The 12,428-nt window shown below is 39.9% G+C and overlaps 1 protein-coding gene across 9 annotated transcripts in view; it reads left to right on the top strand.

The window, feature by feature from the left end:
* SIN3A (SIN3 transcription regulator family member A) overlaps positions 1 to 12,428 on the top strand; it is an 81,880-nt gene that overhangs the window by 22,912 nt on the left and 46,540 nt on the right. For 8 of the 9 annotated variants that reach the window (XM_014455062.2, XM_014455065.2, XM_006087900.3 and 5 more), the window contains exons 2-3: positions 4,983 to 5,203; positions 9,944 to 10,123. In XM_014455062.2, coding sequence (XP_014310548.1) covers positions 5,015 to 5,203; positions 9,944 to 10,123 — 369 coding nt within the window. In that variant the 5' untranslated portion in view covers positions 4,983 to 5,014. Of the gene's footprint in view, positions 1 to 210; positions 230 to 4,982; positions 5,204 to 9,943; positions 10,124 to 12,428 lie in introns of those variants that run through there. The other variant, XM_023753132.1, reaches the window with a different exon arrangement.

Genomic DNA, 12,428 nt, shown 5'->3' with positions numbered 1-12,428 from the left:
AACCAGCAACTTTTCGGTGCATGGGACAATGCTCAGCCAACTGAGCCACTCTGGCCAAGGTGAAATACAGTATTTTAATACCTAACCCATGAAAAACTCACCACAATTCTTTTTTTCCCCTTTTTTTATTTTCTTGTAGATGGTCCATAAACCAGCATTTGAGGATCACAAGTTTAGTCTAATCACCTCCCTTTGCAGATCAGGAAACAGGACCAAAGTTAGAGAGCAGGTCTTTCTTTATTATTAAATCTTTATTGTTCAGAATATTATCTATGTCCCCTTTATTCCCCCATTGACCTCTTCTAGCCCACCCGCATCCCCCACCCTAGGCTGTCACCACCCTGTTGTCTGTGTCCATGGGTTATGCCTATATGCATATAAGTTCTTTGGTTGATCTCTTCCCTCCCACCCTCACCTTACCTCAGAGATTCCACAGTCTGTTCCATGCTTCTGTGTCTCTGGATCTGTTTTGCTCATCAGTTTATTTTGCTCATTAGATTCCACATATGAGTGAGATCATGTGATACTTATCTTTCTCTGACTGGCTTATTTCACTTAGCATAATACTCTCCAGGTCCCTACACACTGTTTCAAAGGATAAGAGATCCTTCTTTTTTTACTGCTGCATAATATTCCATGGTATAAATGTACCACCACTTTTTTATCCACTCATCTACTAAGGGGCACTTGGGCTGTTTCCAGGTCTTAGCTCAGGGGTCCTCAAACTTTTTAAACAGGGGGCCAGTTCACTGTCCCTCAGACAGTTGGAGGGCCGGACTATAGTTTAAAAAAAAACTATGAACAAATTCCTATGCACACTGCACATATCTTATTTTGAAGTAAAAAAACAAAACGGGAACAAATACAATATTTTTATTTGCATGTGGCACGCGGGCCGTAGTTTGAGGACCCCTGTCTTAGCTATTGTAAATTGTGTTACCGTGATCATAGGGGTGCATACATTCTTTCTGATTGATGTTCCAGGTCTCTTAGGATATATTCCTAGAAGTAGGATCACTGGGTCAAATGGCAGTTCCATATTAATTTTTTGAGGAAACTCCATTCTGTTTCCCATAATGCTGCACCAGTCTGCATTCCCACTAGCAGTGTACTAGGGTAGAATCCAGGTCTTGACAGATACACTCTAGTCTTTTTTTCCATAGTCCTATGCTGTGCTCTTTGGCTCTCCATTTATGAAGCGTTAACTTGGCTTTTGGTTAGAAATATTAATTTCAGGTGAGTTTAAGCATCTAGGTTTCAAATCAGCAGAACCCAAGACCAAACTATGGTTTAGTTCAGTGATGGTAAACCTTTTGAGCTTGGCGTGTCAGCATTTTGAAAAACCCTAACTTAACTCTGGTGCCGTGTCACATATAGAAATTTTTTGATATTTGCAACCATAGTAAAACAAAGATTTATATTTTTGATATTTATTATATATATTTAACTGCCATTTAACAAAGAAAAATCAACCAAAAAAATGAGTTCGTGTGTCACCTCTGACACGCGTGTCATAGGTTCGCCATCGCTGGTTTAGTTAGTGGTCACCAACCGGTGGTCCATGAGGTTCAAAAGGTTGGTGACTGCTGGTTTAAGGAAACCTTTGGAGCAGCGGTCGCCAACTGGTGGTCTGAGGACCACTGGTGGTCCATGAGGTCCAAAAGGTTGGCAACCGCTGGTCTAGGCCATCTGTGTACGTAGAAGTAGCAGCCAAAAGGTCTTTAAGACTTGTTTCTCTGTCCATTTATTAGACCTGTTTTCTCATCCCAAAACATGTTGAGATTGAATGTTCATAGTCAGTTGACTGGTGGCTAAGTATCACATAACATGGATAAGTCTATATTTCCAATTCCTTACTATATCTGAAAAGTTTTGAAATATTAAGCTAAAAATACTACTTACTACAAAAGCCTAGGAAAATATAATTAGTTAAGACATTTAAATTATTTTCCTTCAGCATGTCAGCACTGTTTTCAACTCTAAGTTAATTGAATTCAACGTATTATCATACATAAGTTTTGAAGACTTAGTCCTTTTATCTAAAGTTAGAGTCAACAGAAAGAGGTTATTTGTGTTGAGATTTACAGAAAGATAATGTTAAATGGCCAGCTTGCAGCCCTAGCCAGTTTGGTTCAGTGGTTAGAGTGTTGCAAATGAAACAATTGTGCTACTGTGTCAGGGCTAACTTAGGTTGTGAGGTGTCAGAAAAACCAGACCCTATTTTAAGGCAGAGGGTTAGAGTGACAGGCAGGGTGAAGATGTTAGTGAGGACAGAGAAGATAGGAAGTGACCCTGGGGAGGCTTTGTGAGGAAGAGGGAAGGGTGATTTATAAAATTAGGTAGAGGCTCTTTTTTTTATTTTCTAATTACAAAAAGAGCCTCGCTTCAGATGGAGGTGGTGGTTTGTGAGATCTACAATTACTGTATTTTTTATCTTCTTACCACAGGAGTGGTGTCTTTTTTAAAAAAAAATATTTTTATTAATTTCAGAGAGGAAGGAAGAGGGAGAGAGAAATAGAAACATCAGTGGTGAGAATCATTGATTGGCTGCCTCCTGCACGCTCCCCACTGGGGATTGAACCCACAACCCGGGCATGTGCCCTTTACTGGAATCGAACTTGGTCCGCAGGTCGAGGCTCTATCCACTGAGCCAAACTGGCCAGGGCAGGAGTAGTGTCTTTTTAAAGGTATTTTTTTGTGATTGAAAAAGTAGTTGGGACTTGGCCCCATTTTGTCTTTTGATGGCTGGAGCATTCTTTTTGTTTTGTTTTGTTTTTTAATATATTTTATTGATTTTTACAGAGAGGACGGGAGAGTGTTAGAGAGTTAGAAACATTGAAAGAAAGAAACATGAGCTGCCTTCTGCACAACCCCTACTGGGGATCAAGCCCGCAACCAAGGTACATGCTCTTGACTGGAATCAAATCCCAGACCCTTCAGTCTGTGGGCCAACTCTCTCTCCACTGAGCCAAACCATTTAGGGCTGGAGCATTCTTTATAAATTTTTTTTTAAATTTATTGATTTGAGAGAAACATCACTTTGTTGTTATACTTATTTATGCATCCATTGGTTGATTTTTGTTGTTATTGTTGTTAATCCTCACCCTAGAATATTTTTTCTATTGATTTTTAGAAAGAATAGAAGGGAGGAAGGGAGGGAAAGAAAGAGAGAAAGAAACATCAATGTGAAAGAGGCAAATCGATTGGTTGCCTCCGCCACACGCCCCCAACCGGGACAGGGAATCAAACCCATGAACCTTCGGTGCCCACGCCAAAGCTCTAATCACTGAAAAACACCAGCCAGGGCCATTGGTTGATTTCTTGTGTGTGCCCTGCCCAGAGATTGAACCTGCAACCTTGGCATATTAGGGCATACTCCAGTGATGGTGAACCTATGACACGCCTGTCAGAGGTGACACGTGAACTCATTTTTTTGGTTGATTTTTCTTTGTTAAATGGCATTTAAATATATAAAATAAATATCAAAAATATAAATCTTTGTTTTACTATGGGTGCAAATATCAAAAAATTTCTATATGTGACACGGCACCAGAGTTAAGTTAGGGTTTTTCAAAATGCTGACCCGCGCCGAGCTCAAAAGGTTCGCCATCACTGGCATACTCTAACCAACTGAGCTACCCAGCCAGACTTGGAGTATTCTTATAGATATGCTTGTGTTAGTGATACTGTGTTGGAATACCTCTGAAAAGACCCAACCAGATTCCTAGCCAGTGTTACTAAACTTTTGTGTCCTGTAAGAAAGTATCCTCCCACAGAGGGATTATTAAATTAAGGTATGGGGGGATAGATATTGATGGAAAAAATAAAGAGAAAAATTAAGGGATTCTGGAACCTCTTTAGTGTTCAAGAATGTTAGAGTCAGCCTGGCCAGTGTGGTTCAGTGGTTGAGCATCAAACTGAACCAGGAGGTCACTGGTTTGATTCCCTGTCAGGACATATGCCCGGGTTTGGGGCTTGATCCCCAGTAGGAGGCATGCAGGAGGCATCCGATGGATGATTGTCATTGATATTTCTATCTCTTCCTCTTTAAAGTCAATAAAAATATATTTTAAAATATAGGTAGATTGATCGATAAATTTAAAAAAGAATGTTAGAATCAGAAGAAACCTTAGGAATTACCTATTTCAACCTTCTTATTTTATAGTTGGAGAAACAAACTCACATGAAATGAGAAACTTGTTGAAACAACTTATATTGGCAAGTCTAGAACCATAAGTCCATGAGTCCTGGCTCAGTACTCTTTTCATGGTACTATTTAGTTGTTGAAGCAATTGATATTTTGAAAATTAGACCACAGTTATAGTACTAGGTTTTGAGAGGAGTTAGGAAGAACTACAAAAACACATTAATGTGTTTTTGTAGTATGTGAGTAAGTAATTCACAATATTAGGAATGATTGCATTTGAAGAGAAAGCTAGAGAATAAAAAGGTATATTTGTGTTTTTATTTTGTGGAGGGTCTTTGTTGTTGTTGTTGTTAATCCTCACCCGAGGATATTTTTCCATTGATTTTTAGGGAGAATAGAAGAGAGAGGGAAAGACAGAGAGAAATATCGATGTGAGAGAAATACATCGATTACATCGATTGGTTGCCTCCTGTTGTGCCCTTGACCAGAATTGAACCTGGGACCCTTTGGTCCGCAGGCCGGTGCTCTATTCACTGTGCAAAACTGACTAGGGCTATATTTGTGTTTTTAAATTGGGGGTTATTTTTCAACTGCACAGTACCAAACTAATTTAAATTATTATTATTTATATTTTTTCTTTCCGTTATTATAACCTGTTGATGTGGGGTGTCTATGCACAAGCATGTACTTACACTACCCAGTGATCATCCCTAGGATGAAATAGATAATTGGTTCAAAAGGGAGGAGCTTATATTAAATCTGGGGACTGGTCCTAAATTGTACATGTGGTATGGAGCATGAATTGGTGTATATGTTGTACTTGTGGTTTCTGCAGGTTATTAGTGCATCCCTGAGCATGAATGCAGAATGAAGCGACGTTTGGATGACCAAGAATCACCAGTGTATGCGGCTCAGCAGCGGCGGATCCCTGGTAACACAGAGGCTTTTCCTCATCAGCACCGAGTGCTTGCCCCCGCCCCTCCTGTGTATGAAGCTGTGGCGGAGACCATGCAGTCAGCCACGGGCATTCAGTACTCCGTCACTCCCAGTTATCAGGTGAGCTGACACTGCAAGGCACTGCACCAAGGCCAGTATGATGGTTTCATCCACCTAGAAGTTTTTGTTTGTTTTTAAGAAATATGTTTTTATTAATTTCAGAGAGAGGAAAGGAAAGGGAGAGATAGAAACATCAGTGATCAGAGAGAATCCTTGATCAGCTGCCTCCTGCATGCCCCTTACTGGGGAATGATCCCACAATCCGGGCATGTGCCGTAACTGGGAATTTAACGGTGACCTCCTGGTTCATAGGTCAATGCTCAACTACTGATCCACACTGGCTGGCCAGTTAGAAGTTTTTATTAAGCATTCAGTGAGATATAAGATATTTATGAGATATGTGTAAGTTATAAAATTAATGAAAATAATGTACAGTTGTGTACTCACCACGTAAGTTTATAAAGAAGAAGGTTGTTATGACCTTGGTGTTCACTGTTTATTCTTTCCTGAACCCTTTTCCTTTTTCATCACTTCAGAGGTAGTCACTGATCTGAACTTCGTTTGCATTTGTCATTTCCTCGGCTTTATTTTTTTTTTAAGTCATTTTGTTTATATCTTTAGACACTAAAATTGTTTGGTTTGGGTATTTTTTAGCCTTTATATAAATGAAAACATTAATATTTTCTTCTTTGGCGCTTTTTTTCACTCGGTGTGATTCCCAAGACATAGCCATATTTTTATGAGTAACTGAGTCATTTGTCACCCTGTTATGAATTATATGAATATATCCAGTTTATTCTATTAATGGACAGTTTGTTTCCAGATTTATGCTTTTTTATAAAGGCGCTACTGTGAATGTCCTAGGTGGCTCTCTAGTGCAGTGGTACTCACAGTGGTGACCCTGTGACAAAGTAAACTTTTACCAGAATCTAAAAGAACACACTACTTTTTTTTTTTTTAATATATTTTATTGATTTTTTACAGAGAGGAAGGGAGAGAGATAGAGAGTTAGAAACATCGATGAGAGAGAAACATCGATGAGCTGCCTCCTGCACATCTCCTACTGGGGATGTGCCCGCAACCCAGGTACATGCCCTTGACCGGAATCGAACCTGGGACCTTTCAGTCCGCAAGCCGACGCTCTATCCACTGAGCCAAACCGGTTTCGGCAAGAACACACTACTTTTATCAAGAGAGTCTTGCTTGAGTTAAAAAAAGGCAGCTGAATTAATTAGTGTACTTATTAGTGAAGTAGTTGGTTACATTTTGGTGCAAACTTTTTATCTTCTTGCAGACCACTCAGCAGGTGAGAGGGCACATGAGGAAGGGTTGTTCCAGTATATAGGAGAGGGATTGCTGAGTCCTAGGGGGTGCACATCTTCACTTTAGCAGGTGATGTCAGATTGGCTTTCAGAATTGTACCAATTTATATTTCCACCAACATTGTATATTCCTATTGTTTACATCCTGACCAACTTGATCTATTTTGCGAAAAAAGAAGAAATTTAATTTTTTTATCTTTTTAAATTAGGAAAGTAAATATCATCATTACAAAAAAAAAAAGATATAATTACCTTTTCTAATTACCCCTCGACTTTATCTCACTGGTGTATTTCTTGGGTTTCCAGCATTTTGTATGCATATACAAACATATCTATATTTACTTGCCTACCTATCTAGATACACTTCTCTTTTTACACAATTTGGATCATACAGTATATACTGTTCTGCTATTTGCTCTTTTCACTTATTATATAGTAGGCAACTTTCCACTTGAATATATGTAGAGATCCAAGTAAGTTTTTTAAAGAATTACTGCATAGGTAATGTTCCATCCCAGGTCATCTGAATCATAACTTATTTAACTGGTCTGGAGAGGCCTTCTTATAAGTACCGCGCGCTAACCGATTGCGCCACTGGAGCTCCTGGAGAGGCCTTCTTCAACCTAACTTGTTAGTGACTTTTAAAAGATATGACTAGTGCCCTAGCTGGTTTGGCTCAGTGGATAGAGTGTCGGCCTGTGGACTGAAGGGTCCTGGGTTGGATTCTGGTCATGGGCACAATGCCCAGGTTGTGGGCTCAATCCCTAGTGGGGGGCGTGCGGGAAACAGCTGATCAGTGATTCTCTCTCATCATTGATGTTTCTATCTCTCTCCCCCTCTCCCTTCCCCTCTGAAATCAAAAATATATTTTAAAAAATAAAAACTATGACTGGTGCTGGGAATATAAATTGGTATAATTTTCCTTGAGAACAGTTTGACAATTGTGTCAGATTCTGGAGTTACAAGAAAGCAATCAAAGAAGAAAGAAACCAGGTGAAGTAGGATATGGTGATTCCTTAGGTATGCCACTCTTTCTCAGGAGTCCCCCTTGAAGCAGTATAATTCCTTTATATACTTCATGTACAGATCAAATGACTGCTACAGATCAAATCTTTAAGTTAGGGCTTGGAAGAAAAAAAGGTTGCTTGTTTTCCTTGGCTGATTATTTTTATCTGAACAGGTTCATGATTGTTTCCTACACTTGAGATAACGTTATATCTGTTTTTATACTAGAAACTATAATGTGTTCATATAAAACCAGCCATCTCAAAGAATTATAAACTAAACCTGTCCAATTTATTCATATTGGAACTAGAAGCTCAAAATAATAACACGTGAGATATATTAGAGCTTTTAGAATTGTCTTAAGTATTTTTTTTTTTTACTCCTGATGTTATATTGTATTATTTCTATGGATTTGTATTATTTCTACGCAGGTTAATCTTTATAAATTTGTGGGGAATCTGGAAAAAACGCACACATATCTTCTCATTAGTTGTAGGACACAACTTAACATTGTTTAGAGAAAGTTTCATGTACAGAGGACTGCTACAGATCAAATCTTTAAGTTTAGGACTTGGAAGAAAAAAAAGTTGCTTGTTTTCCTTACTTTCCTTATTTTAGAGATGTGGCAAGTCAGGTATATTTGTCTTTAGTTGTCGTCTATAGTGAGTAACAGTTCTGAAATAGCAAAACTCTTAAAAGTTTTGTCAATGTTACATAGCATTACTTGTAATAGAAATGGGAGGAAAGCGGCTTGTGCTTTTATGTCCCCCTAAACTTATAAGAGAATGAATGTGCATGAGAAAATAGAAAAGAAAGATGTCTGAGGTCAAAACAACAATTTAGAAAAAATTTTGTTTATTTTAGAAACAAATAAGGATAAGAAAAATAAAACAAAGTAAAATTCTTTTCTAACCCCACACCACAAGATAAAATGCTAACATTTTGATGTGTATTTGTTGTCTAGGTTTTAAAATCTTTTTATTGTATTTTATATACTGCTTTGTAATCTGCTTTATAAAATTATTTAAAAGTTTAAATTCAGCCAAAACCGGTTTGGCTCAGTGGATAGAGCGTCGGCCTGCGGACTGAAAGGTCCCAGGTTCGATTCCGGTCAAGGGCATGTACCTTGGCTGCGGGCACATCCCCAGTGGGAGATGTGCAGGAGGCAGCTGGTCAATGTTTCTCTCTCATCGATGTTTCTAACTCTCTATCTCTCTCCCTTCCTCTCTGTAAAAAAATCAATAAAATATATTTTAAAAAAAAGTTTAAATTCATATTGGAAATGGGAACACAAATACATTCAACTTATGGATTGTGAACATTTTTTTCTTTTTAATTAAATTTATTGAGGTAACATTGGCTAATTACATTATATAGGATTCAGCTTTACAATTCTATGATACATCATCTGTATATTGCATTGTGTGCCCATCATCCAAAGTCAAATCTTTTGTCACCATATATTTGATTTCTTTTGTCCTCTACAAGATTGTGAACATTTTTTTAATGTTATAAAATACTAGAGGCCTGGTGCATGAAATTCGTGCACGGGTAGGGTCCCTAGGCCTGGCCTGCGATCAGGGCCGATCTTCCCTGCTGCCGCCAACATCGGTCGCCCTCTGTGTGTGGGGTGACCGGCAGGCAATCGGGCCCCGCTCACTCACATCCACCTTGGCCTGGCGCTGACCGCGTCCACTGCCACCCACCCCCAGTTTCCCATACCCTATCGGGCGATCAGAGCCAGGGCCTGTGGGCTGGGGGCAGCTCCTGTGTAAGTAGAAATTTAGTGTTTAGAAACTTTTATAGCGACTAGACATTGTAATTTTATATGTGTAAAATCCAGTAGTGAAAATTGTGGGCTGATGTATTTTTTATTTCACTTTTCTGGTAATCCATTTTTACTTTATTTTTTATTATGTATTTATTATTTACTTACTTATTTTTAATCCTCACCTGAGGAGTGAGGATATTTTCCCCTTGATTTTTAGAGAGAGAGTGGAAGGGGGGTGGGGGGGAGAAAATCCATGTTACAGAGACACATTGATTGGTTGCCTCCCACACATGCCCTGACTAGGGGCAGGGATTGGACCCGCAACCCAGGTACGTACGTGCCCCTGACCAGGAATCAAACCTGCAACCCTCCGGAGCACAGTCCGATGCTCTAACCAGCAGGCAATGCCGGCCAAGGCCATTTTTACTGTATTTTATAAAAGTAGCAGCCCATGATGGATTGTAATTTAAGAAAAAAGGAAAACTAGTGCTTAACCACAGATAGTTTGAGAAGTACTGAGCTATGTAATACATAACAGAATGCATAGGATTTTATAATGAGTGTGCTATAATTTATTCCACCAATTTCATCTTGTGGAAAATTTGAGTTTCTAGTTATCTTTGTGTATGTATGTTCTTTAAACACATTTGGGCAAGAATACACAAGCCTTGACCTTTCCTGTATCTCTTTTGTCCACCCCAGGTTTCAGCTGTGCCACAGGGCTCTGGTGGCAGTCATGGACCCACCATAGCAGCGGTTCATAGCAGCCATCATCACCCAACAGCTGTGCAGCCCCACGGAGGCCAGGTGGTCCAGAGTCATGCTCATCCAGCCCCACCAGTTGCACCAGTGCAGGGACAGCAGCAGTTTCAGAGGCTCAAGGTGGTATTCAGCTCTTTTCCTTCCATCAAAAAGTTTCTCTCATAGCAGGCAACAAACATTTCTGGAATTTATGAATGCATGGCACTCAGACAGATCAGGATTGAGGGGCCATTTTCATATGAAATCAACAAAGTCCAGTTTTTGGAAGTCTCATTTTGAACTCTTAGTTCTTTTTTTAAAAAAAAATATTTTTATTGCTTTTTAGAGAGAAAGGGAGGGAGAGAGAGAGAAATATCCATGTGAGAGGGAAACATCGGTTGGCTACCTCCTGCATGCCCCCTACCAGAGATCGAACCTACAACCTGGGCATGGGCCCTGACCCAGAATCAACCAGCAATCTTTCAGTGTGTGGGATGAGGTCCAACCAACTGAGACACACCATTGGCCAGGGTATGTGCCATAGGTTTTCAGTGCTTTGAAATTCATGAGGCATCTGTGGAGAAGTGAAGTTTGTGTTCCCAGCTAATTTTCACTCTCTGCTTGAGTGTTATTTTTTAGAATGTGTGTGATTGTTGCCGCAAATGTTCCAGATTTCAGTTTTTTTCTTTTTACATTAATATAAAGCTTAAACTTGAGCGCAGGAAATATAAAATTAAAGAACTGTAAAGAGAAAAGAAAGATGTTGGATGTTTATTTGGTCCAATCATCCTAATTATATTAAGTAGCTTGCAGGTGGGAATGTATAATATACCCTTGAAGGATACATTATGTTTAGCAAATATCTCAGCCTTCTTTTCCTTGATACTTAGTCAAGTTCACCTTGATCCTGTTCTCCTTGGTTTGGGTTCTCAGGAACTTCCTATATAGTAAAAGCCTAATATGCTAAGTGTTCAGTCATCTGTTCAACCAATCAAAGCGTAATATGCTAATGATATGTTAAGGCTGTTCAACCACTCACTGTGACATGCACTGACCACCAGGGGGCAGATAGTTGACTGGTCGACCAGTTGCTATGACGTGCACTGACCACAGGAGGCAGATGCTCCGACTGGTAGGTTAGCTTCTGCTGGGGACTGAGATGGGCTGGACACACCCTGGAGCCCTCCCGCCTCCCCGGCTGGCCAACCTCCTGTGTCCCTCCCTGGCCCTGATCATGCACCGGTGGGGTCCCTGGGCCTGGCCTGTACCCTCTCGCAATCTGGAACACCTCGGGGGATGTCGGAGAGCTGGTTTCGGCCCAATCCCACTCAATGCAGGAGCTGCCCCCTGGTGGTCAGTGCGCTCCCACGGTGGGTGCTGTTCAGCCAGAAGCCGGGCTCACAGCTGGCGAGCACATTGGTGGTGGCAGGAGCCTCTCCTGCCTCTGCAGCAGTGCTAAGGATGTCCAACTGAGGGCTTAGGCCCGTGGGGAGCAGGTCTAAGCCGTCAGTCAGACATCCCCAGAGGGCTTCTTGACAGCAAGAGGGTGTAGGCTGGGCTGAGGAACCCCCCCCCCCCCCCCCGCCCAAGTGCACAAATTTCATGCACCGGGCCTCTAGTGTTTAATATTGGCCTAAGGAAAGTAAATGCTACATAAATATAAAGCACACTAATGCTGAGCTGTATAGAAGGATTTTATAAAATTTTCATTTTCTATATTATAATGAAGAGTTGACTGTATTTAAGCATAGTCTTTAAAAAGAGTACAAATTATTTATGGGCCTGAAACTTCACTCTGGGCTCTGTCTTTGGGGGAAATATGTATTAGCTATATTGTTTTCCTTATAACATTTTAACTCTCTGCTTATAGAGTGATGTCTGTGTACCAAAATGTATTATTACTATACTTAGCTCTTCACCAAGCTCTGAAAATATTTTGGTAAAAGTTGGTTTGATGTGACTTAATTCCAGCAGTTAATACCTAATGTTGCAAAAGAGCTTATAAACTTGCTATTAGGCTAACGAAAATATATTTATTTTTATAGCTTTTGTCAGCCAGCTCTATCAAAGCACAACATCTATTTTACCTTCCTCACTGGGGTATAAATAGACTGTGCTTTATCTGTTTTACAGAAACTATAAAGGAAGCAAGAAAGGGCTTTGGAGTCATGGGTCGAGTTAGGACTTTTGCTCTGTTTTTTTTAGTTACAAGCTTTTTTATTTACCTACCTTTTTATTTTATTTTAACTTTTGCATTTTTAAATTAAATTTATTGGGGTGACATTGGTCAACATGAGTATATAGGTTTTAGGTGTGGGTTTCTATGTTACAAGATTTGTATATTGCACCGTGTACCCACCACTCAAAATCAAATCTTCACCTGTCACCATTTACCCCCATGGGGGCTACATGCTCTTGAATGGGATTCCTGAACGTAGTAACTTGT

Source organism: Myotis lucifugus, unplaced genomic scaffold (assembly GCF_000147115.1).
Source record: "Myotis lucifugus unplaced genomic scaffold, Myoluc2.0 scaffold_41, whole genome shotgun sequence".
Lineage (NCBI taxonomy): Eukaryota > Metazoa > Chordata > Mammalia > Chiroptera > Vespertilionidae > Myotis > Myotis lucifugus.
This window is presented reverse-complemented; position numbering and strand designations above follow the sequence as displayed.